The 20,679-nt window shown below is 43.6% G+C and overlaps 1 protein-coding gene across 5 annotated transcripts in view; it reads left to right on the top strand.

Moving 5' to 3' along the window:
- CCDC148 (coiled-coil domain containing 148) overlaps positions 1 to 20,679 on the top strand; it is a 53,127-nt gene that overhangs the window by 25,081 nt on the left and 7,367 nt on the right. For all 5 annotated transcript variants that reach the window (XM_032693301.1, XM_032693302.1, XM_032693303.1 and 2 more), the window contains 4 exons: positions 538 to 676; positions 2,702 to 2,908; positions 16,357 to 16,497; positions 19,343 to 19,461. In XM_032693301.1, coding sequence (XP_032549192.1) covers positions 538 to 676; positions 2,702 to 2,908; positions 16,357 to 16,497; positions 19,343 to 19,461 — 606 coding nt within the window. The remainder of the gene's footprint in view (positions 1 to 537; positions 677 to 2,701; positions 2,909 to 16,356; positions 16,498 to 19,342; positions 19,462 to 20,679) is intronic.

Below are 20,679 nucleotides of genomic sequence, written 5' to 3'. Positions count from 1 at the left end.
GTTACTTGCTACTCTGATTTTCAGAGATAGATGAATGCAAGCTAATTGGTACAACTGCTATTCTAAAAAATGCTTTGCTGAGGAGTTTATGGCTGTTAGGAGTTTGGTTTTAAACTAGCTCCTCATTTAGCTGCATGCAGGGATTGTCACTTCATTCATTCCGTTTTGATCATGTATTTAGTGCTCAGTGGTAGAGTCTGATCATCTTCTTCCTTTTTCACACTGTATTTTCCCATGTGGGGTGACTGACTCTCCACTAACAGGGCATGTTGGAGAAACACAGTGTCAGTAAAGAGCCAGGTTAGAAACCGAAGGATTTGCTTGAATGATGGCACAATAAATGGTCACATTAGCAAAGCATTCTATGTTTGCTTTGTTTCATTAAATGAAACAAGCTCAGCTCTGACCCAGCATCCAGTTTACAGCATCAGGACTGTGAGCCCACTGAAAGCTGGGGCTGTAAAAATAACCCAGAACTGAACTCCTCATTTTCAGTGGTTAAGTTGTACTGGGGTGGATTGTTTTACATTCCTATAGGAACAGTGACTGGAAGGAAGAAGATCAGTGGCTTTTCCAGGCTGTTATCAATCAGTATCCAAGTGATCTTCAGAGGAGGAGGACTTTGTACCTGGATATGCTGCAGAGATACCTTCCCCACAAATCATGGCATGAGCTGGTCAGTGTTGACTTCAATATTCATTCAATTATACAAATTCTTACATAAATTATGTAGTGAGCAGTTGTATTAAATAATGTTTATCAAAGTTTTTTTGTTTTAAAATGTCTTAATTAAAAATTTTGTTCTGCATCGTAAAGAAGAGATGTCCGTGTTTTCAAAATGCACGACCTTTGAACCTACTGCCTCTTCAAAACAAGCCCTGGGGAGATTTTATAGTTCCACACACTCTTACAGCCAAATTCACAAAATAATTTGTTAGCACTGCATTTGCTGTGCTGTTTTATAGCCATGTCATGCTCCTCTGCTTCTCTTGGTGTTTTTATTTTTCATGAGGATGTAGAGCCTTGTTGCACTGTCTAGTAATAGTTATTTTAATTGTTCTGTGGCACATATATAGGAAGAAGAGTGAAAAGTTATCTCCTGCTCTCAGGTAGAGGCTATTTTTATATGTATAATGCCTTTCAAATTGATTGCTGATTCCTCTTATACTCCACAGTGAATAAGCACACAGCACTAATAGAGAAACCCATTTCAAGGCCAGAACACTTCAGGAACTCATAAGGAAAGTAGGAGGCTTTTTTTATCTCTGGCTGTATTTTTAGACCATCTACTTCCCTGTGTTTGAGGAGTGTCTAGTGCAAAGGAGTGACAGTGAGGTGATACTGATAATTAGCCTGAGTTTCACTAAAAATAAAGTTCTTATGGATTTCGGACCTTTTGCCTTGGAGAACTGAGATGAATAGTCTCACGTGCTTTGGACAATGGAGATGTATTTTAAGCACAGCCACTATTATTGGTTCTAATTCTTTGAAGGTTCATTTAAAATTTAAGAATGCTAAATTTAAAAATCTAACTCTGCATTGAGCTGATATCTCTTAGTATGTGTATTAGCATGACAAATATGGAAATGCTAAAACAGTGCTAAGAATCTGTCCTTAAAGTGTGTGTGTAACATTGGAATATCAGCCTGAGAGCCTTCCAGGCCTCCTCCCCTCCATGCACGGTGGTCAGTGGACAAGCTCCCAGTGCCTGATCCTGTCAGAGCTCATTGGAGAGGCCTGGTTTTGGCTGAGCAAACTCTCCACCCTATGCCTTTTGTCTCAGCTTTGGCAGTTTGTGGGTCTGGGGCAGCAGCCCTGACAGAGGGAGCTGATGAGGTGGTGGCCTCATGTTTGACCAAAGGGAACATCCAGGGCCATCTTCATCCAGCCACAAGCTGATGGGAATATCTGTGAGCCAGGCACAGTCAGCATCCCCTGCCAGAAGCCTGGAAATCAGCCTCTGGAATGCTCTCCTGGAGACCTGTGAGCAACCAGCCATCTCTAGAATCTCCTTCATCCCTGTAACTTGTATTTCAGGGGATAAAAGACAGGCTCAGGACTCAATGGCCTCGGTCTATGCAGCCTTACCTGCTACTACCTCTGTCAAAGTCTTGAAGCCTGAATGTCCTTGGGAACGTCGCTGAGTTAGGCCAAAGAGGGTGTATTTTGGATTAAACACTCCCCATTTTTGCGAGGTGGTGATGCTGGTGGTGGCACTGTGCTACTTGGCAAGCTAAAATTCTATTTCCAAATTCCCTTTTAGGAAAGAAGTGAAGCTGACTCTCACCTGTACTGCTTTTGTACAGCTGTTTCGGTGTCCTGTTTCTCTGTAGGTCACAATTTGCTAAGAAAAGCCTCATCTTGCTGGAAGTACTCAGTATCTCTGGAGATGTAGTGGAAGGACATTGTATTTTATGTCCCTCAGGGCATTCCTATTGCAAAGGTGCAGTTCAGCAAAGAGCAGTGGGCCAACAGGATGCTGGAGTGGCACGTGGTGCAGGCAGAGAGGGCAAGGCTGGAGAGGGGTCACTGCCCTGGACACCTGGAACATCCCTGGCAGAGTGCACTGGCCCTGCATTGGGGATTATTGGTGATAATATGATTAATTTAAGTATTCTCAAGGTTTGTAAAAATATCTAGAATAACTTTATATTATTAATGCATAGTTTTTAAACCCTTCTGAAATGCTTTCCTCTCTCAGGTTGCTCATGAGAAAGCCTGGGACCACTGCCATTCCGTCAGGAATCAGCGCAGAGCCCTGCTGCTGAGCTGGGCTCAGGCTAGGAAAGCCTTTGTCCTTAGGGCAGTGGCAACTGCTGCTGAAGCTGCTGCTGCTCATGAGGCAGAAGTGGTGCTGGCTGACTCCAGGCAAAAGCAACTGGAGATCTGTGCTGAGCTGAAAGCAAAGGTATGTTTGGTTATAAACCCACCACAAATCTGTTTCTCACTGAGAAATTCAAAATGAAGTTTTTAGATTAACACTAGTCTCTTTTCAGAGAAATAATGAGTATCTGTATACTCTTCTGTTTATTTTTAAGAATAGTTTCTAAGACCTGAAACAACAGATCCTGTAACTTGTTTGCTCTTGCTATGGAAGCTTCACAATATTGTGAATTTACTGTGTTGAGAGGTGAAAAAAAGATGAAAATACCTGGGTGTTTTTGGTAAGAGAGTAAAATAAAATGGGAGGAACCTGGGTACAAGAGGAAGGTGTTGTGATGTTCATGCCTAAGGCATTTGTAGGAGGAATCCCATTTCTGGGCATGAGAGGCATGTTAAGATTTGTTTAAGCTGTTCTCTGTGATTTTTGACTTGCACAGAAATGAACATCTGAGAGCAGGCACGGTGTGTTATTCTCACTTTACCAACATTCTCTCTGCTGAGCCCTCACTTTGCAGTGAAACACTAAATACTTGATTTAGGTTTTCTACAAGTAGGAAAGCACAGGAAAACCTGTGCTGTGAGGAAGAATTTTGATGTTGATGCTAGTTTTTCACTTAGTAGTAACACAAAAGCCCTTCTGTCTCCTGTTTTAGAGCTGTCTGGTGTAGGAAGGTTTGACTCTAAACAGTTTAGGGTTAGAAACTGTCTGGGCTTGACTCCATGAGGAGTCCCCTGGCTCCTGTAGCAGCCTTCCCTGGAGCCACGTGCAGTAAGGGGAGTGGTTCTCTGGAGCTGGGGGGTGTTTGGTGTTTTTTTACCTAGGCCTTCCTTTCTGGAATGCCTGTGTGTCTCCTACCTGCACAATCAGAGATGGAAAGGCCATTTCTTCCTGAACTGTGAATTTGAGTCACTTTTTCTTCCCTTGTTTCTTCTATTTTTCTTCCCTGCAAGAAGTGACAAGCATGTGCTGGAGTACTTATGTTGTTTCCATGCATCTTGAAATTCTCACAGATGCACTGAACATTGTCTAAAAGTTTTTTGGATTCTGACCTCCTGTTTCCAGTTTGGAAACCTGGACCTGTTTGAAACTTAAACCTATTAGGCCTACCCTGTTCAAGGGTGGCCTTCAAAGGGGTCTTTGTTAAAATGTCGAATGTTTGAACAAAAACAGCTCACCTGTTCCCCAGAAAAGAGGAATGAAAAAGGAACATATTTTTCATTAAAGGAGGATATCATTGTGACCTTGTTTTGATCAGCTCCACAGCTCAGAGGGCTGGGGGACGGAAGCTGAGACTGGGTGAGGAGCTCGCTGGTTTTCAGAGCAATGATTCTGAACGTAACTGTGGGTCCTCTTTGAGTTTGATGGGGAGATGTGTTTGAAAACTCCTTGTTTGCCCAGTTATAGTTAATTTTACAGACTTGTCTTTCTGCACTTCTGGACTGTGCAACTACAGAGTGTTGGACACGGAAAGTGGCTGCTGGGAGCTGTCAGGTAAAAGGGAGATCTCAGTCCAGTGAGCCAATTTACATGGATAAAACCCTGACAGGGATCCTAACATGGCTGAAAAGGGAATCTGTCTCTGATGAGTGAGTGTGGAGCTGGAAATCAGGGATTAGGGCTGTTCTCCCACCTTTTCCCTTTGGCCATTGATTGACTTAACATTTTGGTTTCACAAGTTTAGCATAAAGGAATCTTACTTGTGTCACTTTGTCACAGGGGCCGTGGAGTTGCTGTAGTGATTTAGCTGTGAGCAAACTCTAAGTATGCTTGTGAGAAGGTTGTATCTGACTGAGAGGGACAGAGCTCTCCTTATTACAGCAGCAGGTTTCAGAGAAAGCCACAGCATTTCTGTGCCTATTGACATCATCTGTAAAGGAAGCGATGGCACATGCACTGTGAGATCTGTAATACCTGACAGGCTGTGCATGGCTTTAATTACTGCAATAACCACATGATAGACCTAACTTCTATATAGTTCTTTTCCTCTGTCAACAACCAACCAAAGGTGCAGCAGACTGAATAAAGAATACGTGATTTAAAGCTGGTTTAAATGCACTAGGAGCCATTACACTATGCCATTGGTGAGACTCTAGGCCTTGTGACTGACAGCAGGTGATAACAATTAAAAAGTAATGCAGCAGAGAAGTTAAATTATTATTTATAGCAGTTTTTACTTGGGGAAAGGACTTTCAAACTCTTATTCCATATTCCACCTCACAGAAGCTCACTGTGTGTCCTTAACAGAAATCAGAGTCTCTAAGGAGGAATTTTGGAACAACTCAAGAGGCTCAGGTGAAATAAATCACAAGGGCCATATGGTAGTCGTCTGAATGAAGCAAAGTGTGAAAGAATGATGCTGGGGAGGATGCACTGCGCATTCTGAGAGAGGAAATGTGTCTCCTGTACATATCTTTAACACCCCTGTTTGCCATGGGAAAGCAAACAAAACAAACCCTGGGGGGTTACACTTGGGTGAGTGATCAAGAGTCACTCAGTTTGGTGTGCTTTGTACTGTGGAGATCTGCCCTTGTCAGGCTTCTCCAGTAGACACTGTGTAAAATATTCTTTCCGTGTAAAAATCCTCTTTCTAAACAACACAGAGAAGCAAATTTTTCCATGTCACAAAGTAGGTAAGGCATGAAGTGAGGAGTGATCTTTTCAGAGGGTTAGGGGGTGCTGCCTCTTAGCTGGGTTTGAAGGGTTGAGATACTTGCTGTGATACCTCTAGAAATTCAGTCGAGGTGTCTGCATGCTTTCCAAGCATTATTTTCCTATTGGATCTACCTTAAAATATTTGTAATCCAGTACTTTCCCTCTTTGTATAAAACAATTTGAAAAGAGCACACGAGGGAAGACCTACAGCAGCAGACAGAAGGGCAGTTTGATCTCGTGTGTGATGCTTAGTGTGGGCTTTTCCTTCCTCAGCACAAAGCTGTGTGCCTGCCTGCCTGCCTGCCTGCCTTTAAAGCTCTGCTCTTCTTTGTTTCAAGTCCCAGGATTAATCCCCCCTTCAGTGCTAAAATCTCTTGCAACACATTGTGAATTTTGGGAGAGCAGCTCTTGCATTCCTTATCCTGGCAGAAACTAAGATAAATTAATTTTGAAAGGAAAAGTGTTAGGTGAAATTAACTGGAATTGTGTAAAGCATGTTGCAGATTGCCTTCCTTTTCCTTTCCTGTATTAGAGGAAAGAATGTGTTAGTAAACTCAGGAGAAAAAAAATATTTCCCTATTCAGCATATAGTCAAGTCACTGATTTAAATGCTTTGACTGCTAGAGGAGATCAACATTGAAGTATTAAAACTGAATGTAAAAAAAAAGTCTGCACAGGTAACACATCTAGGGAACTAACGTGACTATAATCTGATCATTTTGAGGGACACTTTAAAAAATAAATATTTGGATAGTGAGATACTTAAAAGAAGAGTTTTCTTTTTCAGAAGCATTGTCTGTTCCCTGCTGAGGTGGCCCATTCATTTGTTAGACATAAAAAATACAAGGAAGCTTTAATAAATGCTCCAAAGTGGATGTGAGCAAATATCTAAGACTTTAACATTCACCAAAGATGAACCAGCTCTGATTGAGCAGTACATTTTTAATCCAGACAAATAAACCTGGATTTAATAATTTGAGGTCAGCACAGCATTGATGAATTGTGTCTTTAGGGTCAGATGAAGCTGGTGCACAGTAAGTGTGACGCACTTGCAGACGTTGGCTCTGCAAATTTGCCTTGCTTGTCCTTTCACCCCTCCTTTGCCCCCGTTTTCCTGCGCACCGTGTTCTCTCACACGATGTTATTTCTGAATCTATCACCTCCTATTGAATCTTCTCACAGTGGATGCCTGATGTTTACCTGTAGCCCGTTTGGGCAGCACCAGGAGTGCCCAGAGCCCTGTGCTCCAGAGGAGCTGACCAGGGCAGTTTGTTAAACCACTGTGTGTGTTTCTATTGATCCTTCCAAGGACACTGTCACAAATTCAAGCTTCATCCATTGGGCATAAATTGCAAGCTTTTGGGAACAGAGGACTGCAGGGTGCCCTGCATGGAGGAGACCAGGGACTGACCTGTCAGCTCTGAGATCCATTGGAACAACCCATCGCACCCAAAACTTCAGCTGAGCAGAGGAGCACGTGGTGCCTCAGCCTGGGCTGCAATGTGCTCAGCTACCCAGCTGCTGGGCTTGTCAGAGCCTGGAGGCTCTGCAGTGTGTTTGAGACACACACTTGTCTCTCAAATTTAGTTAACCTTGGCTGGTGGTCCCCAAAATTACTTGAGGATGGGTCTGCCGGACAAGCAGATAGTTCATGCAAAACATATTTTCTTAGCATTATCTCCTTCAGCAAGGAAAGTGGCACTTCAGGCAAGAAAAATTGCGTTAAAATTTTGCAGAAGTAGTAGAAGATCAAAGGGAGTCTCCTCCATATGGTGGCAGATAAGACTAGGAGAGAGAGTACTGTATATAAAAGGATAGCAAATTCAGATAAGTAGTTGTAAATAGGAATACAGCCTACTTAAGGTCATGCTTGTGTGAATATCTAAGCCTACATAATATTTAAACATGTTAATAAAGTGCTTACGCTCCTGTTGTCAAGAACAGAAAGATGTTCTCTAATGCTGGCTGAGAAGGGAGGAACTACAGGGACAAGCTGTGAGAAGTAAACTGTTCACACACAGCCTTGAGCAAAGATGATCTGATGTGGTGTCAACTCCAGGGAGCTGACAATGCTCCTGTATTGGATCCCAAGTTTTATCAGCACTGATCCCAGCCCAGTTTCCTCACTGGAAGCAGTGTCTGGTTCCTCTTCAGGTCACGACTGAGGGTTGTGCTCCAGTGCTTTTCTCTCATATCCCTTTTTCAGATTTAAACACTTGGACATCTGAAGACAATGTTCTGTTAACAATCAAAACAGTTACTTTTAACCACTTCTCTGATTTTTTTTTTTTTTTGACCTCTTAGAGGTAGCCTGTGGAGCACAGGCTGTTTAAGAGTGCCCATCAAAAATCTACCAGGGATGTGAACTTCCATTGTTTTTCTAATCACAGCCAGAATGAGATTATCTTCTGAGATTAACAAACTTGTGAGTGTATTATTTGTTAATTATCCCATTGCCAAATGCTCTAATACTGCTCTAATGCTTCTCAGAGGCCTTGTGCAAGCCAGTCAGAGACAGAAACTTAGCTTTTGCCATTTACTGCTTGTCATTTAAGACCCTGTGGAGTCTGGATGTGATTCCAGGTGCTGTTCAGAAGTTTTCACGGTTGAAGAATCACCAGTCTGGAGAAAAAGGGGCAGATTTTTAGAGTTGAAAGTTAATGGAGACTTCAGATCACCACCTGCTAATATCACAATTTTTGTTGTTAGTGACATGTCATGTTGATAATGCTGATGTCCAGCTACGTGGTCTTAGGAGGGGCTGCACTCCCTGTAGCAGAAATACAGATGAGTTCTTTGCTGGGACAGGAGAGCTTGGTCCTGTCCCCAAGGAGAGGGAGCATCTCACTGCTGACCTGCTGTTTGTGTGACTACTGCCCTGTACCCCCTCTCACGGGGTGTGTGTGTGTTTCTATTTAAAATTAGGTGTTCACATGGATTTTGAATGCTGTGGAGCTGATGGCCCCCAGAATTCTAAGCCTTGCACCACAGAACACAGACAGCAGGGCAGCTCTGGGCTGGTGCCACCAGCCTCTGAATGAAACCTCTGAACAGCAATGGTTCCTGTGCAATATGGAGCCCCCTTGTACACCTGAACTCCCTCCAGCCTCCTTCCACAGTGGTGAGTCCCTGACATATGGGCTGTTTTGAACATGCCTGGCAGTTCATGAGGTTGCTGGCACGTGAGAAAAGGAAAAAGATACATATGATGCTGATAAAAAAGCACTTTCTAAGTTTAAAAAATGATAACTTTTTCACATTGTTTGGACAAACTCCTCCACTCTGTAATGTTTCAGACCCCAGGGAACTGTTCTTAATATGCATTTTAATTTTTCCCCTTTTCTAAGCTCTAGTATTCACACCCTGAGGCACCCATCTCATTAGCTTTCCATTTAGGAATATATGCATACACTTTCTATTCTTATTGTATTTCCAGGAATAACACTGTTAATATTTTATATTTCAGTCTGTACTGGGTTTGAAGTGCAAGTATTTCTATTTTTTTTTAATTTTCAGTTGAAACAATTACACATCAGTAGCAGGTCTCCTATATGTCCCAGTTTCTTTGGCAATGTCAGCTTTGTTGGGACAAAGTAGTTTAATAGTTGTTGGATAGACATTTCTGTATAATTAGTGACTTAAAAAAAGGTTAGTTTTGTAACACACTCTTCTATTGTCCTGTTTCATTTGTAAAATGTTTAAGTCTAAGGGATTTATTATTCCATTAACCCAAGTGGAATTTATGTGCTTCTATTAAGCCTGGGAGAAATTATCTGGGTGAATCCTTGCTCTTCTATGGGAGACTGGGTCCTTAACTTTTATTTTCTTCTGAGTTTGCTTTCCCTTTCCTTACAAAGATTTCCTTTCTTTCCCCTGTCAGAATGGCAGGGAGTTGCTCAGGCAGAAGACACAGATCAGCATGTGCTCCTTTTATCTGAAGTGTTAACGACTGAACTATATTGCAAGTGAAGAGGCTGCACTACTGACAATAAAAGTCACCTTTTAATGAGTTTTCCGTGTTAATCTTCTAGTGATCTCAGTTTGACCAGTTCTAGAGGAGATAGAAAGTAATGACCTGCTCTTGTGTAGGGAAATGAAAAGTTTGCCAAATTTATTAAATCATCTTCCTCATTGGCTGATGTGTCCATTAGGAACTGAGCTCAGAAGAACATCCTTACTGAAGAGCTGATGCTGCAATCCTTTAGCATATAATTTCTTATCACTTAATAACCTTTTACATCTACTTTGCTTATTTCTGTTTCTCAGGACATGCAAGAAAGGCATAGCTCTAAAATGCCTTTTTCTCTGTAAACAGAATTCCTTAGGTCACCAACTTGTTCTGAGGCTGCAGTCCTTATTTTAAAAATATGAAGGAAAAATGTCATGGTTGACGTGGTTGAAATCCAAATTTGCAGTTGAGAGGCATTTTTCCCCCTCCGTGCCTTGTGGCTTCCATCTGGAAGAATGAAGAGGTATCTCTGCCTTGCCATAAATGGGATGACTCTCAGTTCTATATTCAGCGAGACACTGAGCAGAGAAGATGGTGGTGACGCAGTGAGGTTGGGAGGGAGGGAAGGGAGGATTGGAGCTGGTCTACTTGGAGTAGATCACTGGTTATCTGAACGTGGACATTCCTCCATGTGCTTTTGGGCTCTGTTGATCACCAGCTTCCTCTGTCTCCCAAGCTCCACAGGAGCACAGTGTGAGCAGCTGTAGGGAAGCCTGAGATGACTGGAGGACTCCAGACTGAACAATCCTCTGGGAAGGCAGCAGATGCAGGGTCTCCTACGATTCACTGCTCATCCTTTCCAGAGCTTATTTTGTGGTTCTCAATGACTACTTGGGCTCTGCCTGGACAGGCCAAAAAGCTTCTGGACTTGTTCTGTGCTTCAAGGGTACTTTCAGTAGCCCAACCTGGAGCTTTGGCACAGAGTAGCAATTGTATTGGTGCTTCCATTGATTTTGGTGCAGGTGACGTGCACAATCTAACACTGAGCTCAGGGGCTCTCTAACACTGAGCTCAGGGGCTCTGTGCTGGCCCCGCTGTGAAGGTGGAGCTTTGTGGCTCTTGCTTGTTGGGATTTCCCACCCTCTTTGCTGAATAACCAGTGGGAACTGTGGGACAAATGTGGGGAGACATGTTATTTGTTTCCTTTCTTTATCCTTGGGGTTTTTTATATATATTGAATTGCTTTAATTAGTATTTGAGTCTCTAGTCATCTCATAATCCCATCTTCATAATCCCATCTTGCCATTTGTGACCACACAGCCCTGACCTGCAGCTGCTGTTGCTGTGACCCCACCATGAACAGGCTGGCTCTGTCTTATGCTGGAATCCTGTTCCATGAGGGGCTTCCACGACCAGCCAAATTCTGTGGTACTTCTTTTGCCACGTGACATCTTTATTTGTGAAGTTATTTTTCTTGAAAGGACCCTCTACGTTTTTTTCCTCTGGGCATTCTTAGAATCAGTTGTGAACAGTTGGAAGGAGAAAAAAACCTGCAAACCTTAATAAAAATAAGGAAAGGTGAGCAGAAATGTTTCAGAGATTAATAAAATCCTGAGGGATTCTGGAAGGGTATTGGAATTGGGTCATTTCTAAGGTTGAAAGAGTGAGCTAGAGAGAATCAGGGTGGGCATCTCAGAGGATTTTCTTTTTCTGACTTCAGTTGTGACAGACAGGGCTGGCTTTATCACATGATTCTGGGGAATTTTTGCTTAGACTCTGAATTCCAGCAGCTCAGTGTGGCACAGCATAGTCTGTGAGAGTACTGATCTGAGCTCTGGGTAGTGATTTCTGATGCTGCTCCTCCCAGGCATTTTATGTCCCTTTGGTTCCCAGGGCATGTTTGTCTCCATTTCCAAAGGCCGGTGCTGCTCCCTGTGTGACCTTTACTGTGCAGACCCTCCCCACACCAGCTGTCCTGTGTTTCTGTTTCCCCCTTTCAGGAGCTTGATGACACCTCTTGTGTCACCATAGGCAGCTTCAAGGTCTGTTTATAATGTAAGTCAGTGCTGCTTAAAGAGAAAATCTTACATGATGCCACTTTACCGTTTGCTAATTTAATGGGAGTTCCCAAGGAAAGTCTCTCAAATTGTTCTATCTTTAAAAGAGATGTATCTGTAGCATTAAGTAAATGGTAAATACATTATAACTATTCAGATGTTAGAGTGAAAGAACTAATTTATTACTTTAATTAGTTTGTAGTGTACTTTACATTATTGTAATATGCAATATTGAAATAATGAACTGAAAATAGGTGTGTACACATTCTGTTCAGCACAGCAATTTAATAATTCACTTGGCAAAAGCTCCTCTAATAATACATGAACTGTGAAATGTACTTGAAATGCCAGTTGTAATTAAAAACTTTCAGAACTTAATGTTGGCAGTACTTGTGCTGCTAAAATGTAAGCTGCTTTGTGGAACAGGCACTGGGGGAGCCAGGTTTCAGTGTATTTTCAATATTAGTTTAACTACTAGGATTTTTTTAATACTTAAATAAAACATTTACTGTTGACACAGTAAAATCTACCCTTCTGATTTCACACTCATAGGAATGAAAGAATGCAATCAGGAACACATTAAATTTTGTGTGCAGTCTGTGCTCCCAGATTGCTGCTGCAGTCAAGCTGAATTGTTGTTCCGGAGGTTTTTTTGTTCTCCAGACCCTCTGGAGATAAAAGCTTGCTGAATGCAGCGGGCTTTCTTGGCAAGCTTCAATTGTAGGAATGCTGGCAATTCAGCATCAGGTGGTCACTTTGAACAGCACAGCGATGAAAGCAGGGGGTGCTGAGGAGGTTCCTCAGGAATGGAGGTGCTGAGGAGGTTCCTCAGGAATGGAGGTGCTGAGGAGGTTCCTCAGGAATGGAGGTGCTGAGGAGGTTCCTCAGGAATGGAGGTGCTGAGGAGGTTCCTCAGGAATGGAGGTGCTGAGGAGGTTCCTCAGGAGTGGAGATGCTGAGGAGGTTCCTCAGGAGTGGAGGTGCTGAGGAGGTTCCTCAGGAATGGAGGTGCTGAGGAGGTTCCTCAGGAATGGAGGTGCTGAGGAGGTTCCTCAGGAGTGGAGGTGCTGAGGAGGTTCCTCAGGAGTGGAGGTGCTGAGGAGGTTCCTCAGGAGTGGAGGTGCTGAGGAGGTTCCTCAGGAGTGGAGGTGCTGAGGAGGTTCCTCAGGAGTGGAAGTGCTGAGGAGGTTCCTCAGGAGTGGAGGTGCTGAGGAGGTTCCTCAGCTATTCCACTCCCTTCCCTGCTGGCCCCGGGTGCTGTGGGCTGGGATGTGACCGGCTCCCCCTGCCACTGTGGGACTGCTCTGTGCCACCGAGGTGCAGCTGAGGGTTGACCACTCTGTCCTTTTTCCCCAGCAGTTCAGATAGTCCAGCTCCTAATTTGTGACCCTGTGTCCACATGGACAGGGACCACTTTGGGCACCTCTCCTGTGAACGGGGCTCCCCAGAGATGTGACCCTGCACAGGCCACAAACTGCTCTCTGGCATGGAGGCCTTTAATGTTTGAGTGTGCTTTAATGAGTGAAATACACTGGCATTTGAATCAGCTGGTTAATGTCTAATTTTTATTTCTTACACTTCAGTGTAGCTCAGTTTTAGGAACATTTTATACAATATGACTTTAGCTCTTCATGTGGGAAAAAACATGGCATAAGGCCAACCTACTGAATCCCATTTTATACATATTTTGTAAATATTGCTTTTCTGGGTTTTACCAACTTTTCCTTTTTTTTTTCCCCCTCTTTTTTCCTGTTTTTTTGGGTTTTTGGAGGGTTTTTTTTGTTGTTTTTTTTTGTTTGTTTGTTTGTTTTTTTGGGTGCAATTATGAATTATTTTTAAAGGAGGTGAATTGTCTTTGTCTTAATGAAAAGACATGGATTAGATAAACATGGGGGAGGGGACAGGGGTAATCTAAACTAACTTCATGTGCTGCCTACAGAAAATAATAACACTGGGTATGGTGAGCGAATATGATATAGTTACACTCTCCTTTGGCATTCTCATTACCCATTTTCCTGATTGGCAATGGGCTCATACATTCAAACACCTAACTAGATAAAGGCAGCAAGCAGATTCTGCCCCCTGAATGTGTGTGTTAGTGATTTAGGGCAGAGCAGGGAGTGTTGTAGGAGCAGAGATACACCTTGAGTTACTGGCTTATCTGTTCTGCCTGGGGAACCCCGTTGGATGATTAGTGCTTTGTAAGCTGAGTGGAGTTCTGGATTTGATGCTTGGTTATACTCATTTGTTTGTGTGAAACCTGTCAAGAATCTAGATTGTGCCCCAATATTGATTTCGGACTTGAATCAAAAGGCTGTAATGGAAGAGCTATGTGGAAACAACTGGGGAAGGTGATCACGGCCTGGCACTAGATTGGGGTGTAACATTGCCAGCAAACCACTGCTAATCAGAATGAATTAATAAGGAGGCTTGAGATGATTTCAGACTGAACTAGTACCTATGTCTGCTCACTGCTTCACTGGGGTTTGATTCCTTCAGTCAGTTGTTGTCCCAGACTCTGCTGGGCCCACTCTGTTCTCCACATCCGTTTCCAGGCAGTGGCTCCCCTGCAGTGTCGGGGAACTGGAGCTTTCATTGAGACCAATTTAATGGCCTCAACGAGGCCAACGATTGCAGTGCTAATGACTGCTATCAAACAGTCAAAAAAATCCCTGGTTAATAGGTAAATTAATATCCAGAGAAGTCCAATAAAGGATCAGAAGAGTTCTCAGACATGGAGAGAACTGAAGCTGCATCATGTACTAAGCCCAGTGGCATTGATCCAGTATTGGAGAGAGTGAAAGGAGCGTGAAGCAGGATGTAGGAAAATCCAAGCTTACAAAAAGCAATTTTTTTGTTACTTAATCTGATTGTTACCGCATTTCTGTTCAGAAAATCTCAGTGGTGTTATTACAGACGTTTAAAGCTCCTTCAAATGCTTCTGCAGCTTATCCCAGCTCCAATCTGAGTATGCTTTTAGCAGATTTCATTCACTGTCTGCTTGTTGTTAGATTGTAAAGCTTCCTGCATATGGTTTTGCTTTGATCTGTTTCAAAAGCCAGGTAGAAAGGATTGCATGTTCTTGTAACTCATTTTTAAAGCATTCCTTTTTGACTTCATTAGTGTGGCAAGTGAAGGGTAACTGAAACAATTTAGCATTTTATTTTAGTTTCTTAAAGTGCTAAACTGCATGAGCAGGCTGCTGGCAAAATTGCTACATGAAGATTTGGATTTGAACAGCTGCTGTGCTACAAGTTTCAAGTGTGAGGGAGGTTTAATTCGGGTGCTGCAGCTGAGGCTGGAGGGACCTCTCCAGACCCCCGGGGCCACCCCCTGCCCAGGCAGGGTCAGATACAGCTGGTGACCCAGGATCCCACCGAATCCAGGTTTAAACCTCTGCAGGGGGTGGAGGCTCCATAACCTCCCTGGCCAGAATGTTCTAGTGTCCATCCAGCCTCTCAGGAGGGAAGTGATGGATGGCATGGAATTTCAGGAGTTTCAGTCTCTGCCTGTTGTTTCCCATCCTGTCACTGGGCACATCTGGCTCCATCCTCTGCACGCTCTTCATTTTTGGGTTGTTTTCTTATTATTACTTTGCTTGCACTCCATGAGAAGTCACATCATTGATCAGTGTATTGCAAAGAGCAAAGTACACTTGGTATTTTAGCAAGAAGTGGGGCAAGCACGGCATCACTCAGATGTAACTCACTGAGAACCTTGGACCATGGGGAGCTCTGGATTTCTGAACAGAACATCTTTCATAAGCACAAAACAGAAGAATTAATAGTCTGTGCACACAGCCAGTGGAATGCAGTAAAGGTAGAAAAAATTGTAAGCATTTTAATATCTTAGCATTAAAGTGCTCACTGTAGTGTAGAAAACCAGCTGAAAAATGGCTCCAATGCTTGTTCCTTAGAGGAATGCAGAGTTCCGTTAGCACTTGACAAATCCATTACAAAAAAAGCTGGCAAGCCAACAAAAAGGAGACATCATTAATCCTGTTGAAACCAGTGTGAAACAGATGAGCACACAAGTGCTCCTGACAGCACCGAGGAAATCGGGACCCTCCCTCGCTGGCTGGAGATGAGTCACTGCCCGTGGCACGGGGGTGGGGTGTCTTCTTTAGCTAACAGTCTGTCCGGGTCATGTCAGGAGTGGATTTTTGGCAGGTTGAGCTGGGTGGTCCATCCCATCTCCAGGATGTTTTGTTAAGAAGCAGGGCAGGCTCTGCAATGAGGGGTGGGGGGCAGCTGGGCCCTGGCCTGCTCTGCCGGGCGGCTGCTGCCTCTCTTCCCAGAGGAGGGGGATGTTGTGTGTGCAGGACCCCCCAGGATGGTCACAAGCCCTGGGAGGGGGCAGGGGTGCCAGGCTGGTTTCCCCTGTGAGAACTGAAGGCCCTGTCCTGGGGGGAGTGTGGAGCTGTCACAGCAGTGCCGGCACTGGGGGCTGCGAGCAGACTCTGCTCGGGGACTCTGGGTCTCATCCCTTCACAGGTTCGTTAAGGAACATGCATGCCATTGAAAGCCTAAGTGCTGAAGGGGAATTCAAGATCTGAATTACTGAGATGGTTTCAGCAATTTTACCAAAAATCTCTTCCTGTGTGATTTTATTGCATCTTATGCCAGTCAGTAGCAAACTGCACATGAACATGTGGAGAGGTGGTGCTTGCTAAATGATTGTGTTGCTGATAAGATTATAAATCTTACTTTGAAAATGGATTACATGGGTTTCCTTCCCAGTCTCAGCTTGGCAGGATCACAGTCACAGAGTTACACAGTCTGCTACAGGACTGTCTCTTCAACCGTTTCTTCCAGGTTCTACAGTGGAAAGCACAGCAGGAAGAAGCTGCTAAACTAGAAGCTGCTGTGGCTGCCAGAAGAAAAGAAAAGGAAGATGAGAAAAAAAGGCTACAGAGAGAACAGGAAACCAGTCGTAGAGCTCAGGAGAAAGAGAAAGTATGAGAAACTTTTATACATTTTTGCATATGTTAATGTGTACAATTGCTCCTATAATCTTTAACTGATTTCATACCACTTGTGTTAAGTATTGATATAGAGAAGGGCAAATGGTCACTTGGATCTTGCTCCAGTCCATTTTAGCTCTAAAGCTGCCTACTCTGACACACCAGTTGTGTTACTTCATTGCCTTTCTTTAAAAAAAAGCCTGTCCAAGTCAGTGTGTGACTGTGGCCGTGTCACAAACCAGCCCAGGGGCACGGCTGGGTCTGACTGCACAGATTTGTGCCTTTGAGCAGTGTGGCAGCCTCGGGAAGCTCCCAGTGCTGCAGCTGAGTGCTGCAATGCAGCAGAGGAGCCCAACAGCTCACAGCCTGCAGGACAGCAGGGTGGGGGACCACCACATCTCCAAGGGACAGTATTCCCAGTACTTGTGTGCTCACCCCTTGGGAAATGGCTTGGATGCAGTTTAACAGAAAATCCAAAATGTGCTGTGGTGATTGTAATGCTCTAGCAAACCAAGCTGTGTCACACGTGTTTGTGTTGGCCTTTTTATTTAAATGATGTGGCAAAAATCCAGGAGGTTGTTTCATTAGGATTTTACCTCTGAGTCCAGAGATACAGAGAGGGACATTGAGTGAGGGTTTGCTGCGTAGGTCATGAGTAGCTTTGCTGCTGCTTTTCTTTTTGTTCCAGCTTGTTCTGTGCATTTGCCTTTACACACACAGTGTTTGTAGTGGCAGGTGGCTCTGAAACCTCAGGGAAGGAAGAGGTTTGGGCAGGCAGTGCTGACACAACCACTAGCAATATTCATTTTATCTGTATATATTCTGGTTGTGCAAACTTTTCTCTTCTTGTGTGTGATATTGATACAGAACCATCCTCTGCCTATGCACAGATGGAATAGCAGCTGTTTGGGGTCAGCAGTCGTGTTTCACTGGAGTATCTTCCATCTTAGATCCTTAAAAGGGCTGCTAACCTTATACTGCAGCTGCTTTTCTGGGGAATGTTCTGGGGCAGCAAGAAGTATATTTAAAATACATGTGAGCAGTGTAAAAGAAATGACCACCCTCTACCTGGTTTGTAACCTAGGCAAGGTATGTCAAGCAACTCCAAACACAGGAAAGGGTAAAATGCCATTAACTCTAAATGCCAATGCTACAGTTGCTCTATTGCACTGCAGATCAGAATTTTTCCTGTATATTTAAACATGAAATTTAAAAAATATCCATTGATCCCTAGTTAGAGTTTATGAGAAAGCCTTCAGGCAATGAGGAATACAAAAAGGGAGTAATTGCAAAAGTGAGAGTTTTATTTCATAAATAGAAGTATTTGAAACAATATTAAATAAAAGCACTCTAAGAAATATGGTTCTAGGTCAGGTTGCTTCCTGACCTTCATATGTCAAAAATGGCCTGTCTAAAGAAATGATTGGCTTACAGGTTGGGAATTCTGAAATATAAGCACTGTTTGGAAGACCTGTTTTATTCTGAACCACGATAGTGAAGGGTTTTTCTGCACTAAGTCCATCATTCTGTGCAAGGTGCTGCACATGGGTCAGGGCAGTTCCAGGCACAGATGCAGGCTGGCTGGAGAATGGATGTGGAGCAGCCCTGAGGACAATGGACATGACCCAGAAACCACCCCCGTGCCCTGGGCTGGTCCCACAGCATGGGCAGCAGGGAAGGGGGGATCCTGCCCCTCTGCCCCCTCAGGTGAGACCCCCCTGCAGAGCTGGGGGGAACAACAGCACAAGGATGTGGAGCTGCTGGAGAGAGTCCAGAGGAGGCCTTGGAGCTGCTCCCAGGGCTGGAGCCCCTCTGCTCTGGAGCCAGGCTGGGAGAGCTGGGGGGGTTCCCCTGGAGAAGAGAAGGATCCAGGGAGAGCTGAGAGCCCCTTGCAGGGCCTAAAGGGGCTCCAGGAGAGCTGGAGAGGGACTGGGGACAAGGGATGGAGGGACAGGACACAGGGAATGGCTTCCCACTGCCAGAGGGCAGGGAGAGATGGGATGCCAGGAAGATACTATATATTCTATGATTATATGATATTGGCAGTGCTGGGTTAATGGTTTGATTCAATGATCTTAAAGATCTTTTCCAATGTGAATGATTTTGTGATTTGCAAAGTATGTCATGGCAAGACAGGAATTACAAGCTTGCTACAAATTCTACCAGTTGTCTTTGAAGAATTGCCATGGTTTTAGGAACAGGATCCTGTAAAATTCATTAAAATTAAAAATTCAGTGTTTCACTTTGGCAATATCTACTTTAAGCCCCTGATTCTCCTTTTGCATCCAAGCCCCCTCATCTTTTCAGATAAGCTTCCCTGCTCAGGTTTCAGAGTCTTCCTTGAGGCCTTTCTTTCCCACTCAGCTTTGAAAAAGCTCCAGACTTACACGAGGAACACTCAAGTGCTGCCTCCTGTTCCTCGGTGGACTCTCCACCTCAGCACAGTGAGCTGGGCTGGCCTGAGCCAGCCCTTTGAGCCAACCCAGGACACTCTAACTCAAGGAACATTCACTCGTGTGAGCAGCACAGTTGAGGGTTTAGATGGCAGAGTAGGAAGGCAGGGAGCAATTGGAAGTGGTAGTCTTCAGACTGTGGTGGAAAATATGTTCAAATTAGTGTCCACAGTCTGATTTTACTACTTTTGTTGTGGGGAGTCCACACCCTCTTGCTTTCATAGTAAATCTTCTGTTAGCTTATAGTGCTCTCAAATAGAAATTTTATTCTAAAAAGATCAAAATTGGAATTTCTGACTTAATGCTTTTCTTGGTTTCTTTATTGTCACTGCCTTGGTTTGGGAATGAGTGTTGATTTGTTTGCTGTATTTGTTCAAACTCTAGCTGAAAAAATACTGGGCTGAGAAACAACTCAAGTGGCAAGAACAGGAGGAGAGAGATCTACAACGTCTGGAGGAATTGAGAAAATTAATGGCTGAACAAGCAGCTAAAGACAGAGAAAGGTAAAAGAAATTAAATGTGAATACCTGTGGTATTAATAGGAGCTTCTTATAATCTAATTTGTTTTGATCCTCCAGCTTTCTAAACTAGAATAAACTGAGATAAGTAACTTTTTTCTTCCTGTTTGGCAATTACCCCAATCTATACACTAAGGTCGCATCATGATTGTATCCTGGATGCAATTTATTTGGTATTTCAAACTAATTAATATCCATCAAAGATTTTACACCTTTGTAAGCATTAAACTTGGAACCATGACAGGGTGTACACATTAAACCCAGCTCCCTTGGTGATTTTTTTTAATTGTAGCTGAGTAATGAGACCACCTACTTTCCCACTTTGCAAAATGATTTATAATCAGATTTGGTTTGTTGGAGGGGCAGGTGAAAGGAGCTCATTCAGCACTTAACAGCCTCAAAGATATTAATAATTATCTTAGAGAGTCCTGAACTGCTCATCTAGTTGTAGATGCTCTTTACCTGTTTAATGGGATTTTGGACTTGAGCCTGCTCACACTCGAATTGCCAAGTCTTTGTTGCACAATGTGGCCTTTAATGGCCTGTTGAACAAATGCTGGATTTCACAGGGGAATCCCTCTGCCAGAGGAACACAACCCCAGAAAGTAGACTGGTTATAACTGCCCCCAAAGCACAGCCTGTCTCTTTTACATGGAGGTAACCACCAAGTTGTGTGGACCAGAAATGCAATTAAAATAGGATTCAAGTGCCATTGGCATTTGAATATTAAACTTGGTCTTAAGCATTCTGTGGGAAACAGTACTTCAGTCTTATTTTGCTAGGACACCTGGCTGACAGCTAAATTCAAATGTTTGTATCCTTATGCTACAAATATATCTCTACCTTTCATTAAACATACCTGCAGTGATTTTAGCTCATGGGAAAAGAAACACGTGTTTGAATTACAGAATTTTCAGCAGAACTGATCAGGGAAAAGTGATTTTTCTTTAAACCTGTGTGTTGCACTCTGTCATAGTGCTGGGAATGTTCTTTCTTGTGCTAATAAATGTTGCAGAATAAGATACAAGGAAATGGCACAGTTCTTTCAGGAATGCAGAGGGGAAATAATCACCCCTTCAGGCTATTGTGAAACAGAAGCCAGTAAATACTCAGCATTATGTTACCCAGAACTGACCTACTGTACCAAATAAAGCATTTGATTGTGCAGACCTCAGGTACACCTGTGGCACGGTGGTGTCCTGG

The sequence above is a fragment of the Chiroxiphia lanceolata genome, chromosome 7 (assembly GCF_009829145.1).
Source record: "Chiroxiphia lanceolata isolate bChiLan1 chromosome 7, bChiLan1.pri, whole genome shotgun sequence".
In the NCBI taxonomy this organism is placed as follows: domain Eukaryota; kingdom Metazoa; phylum Chordata; class Aves; order Passeriformes; family Pipridae; genus Chiroxiphia; species Chiroxiphia lanceolata.
This window is presented reverse-complemented; position numbering and strand designations above follow the sequence as displayed.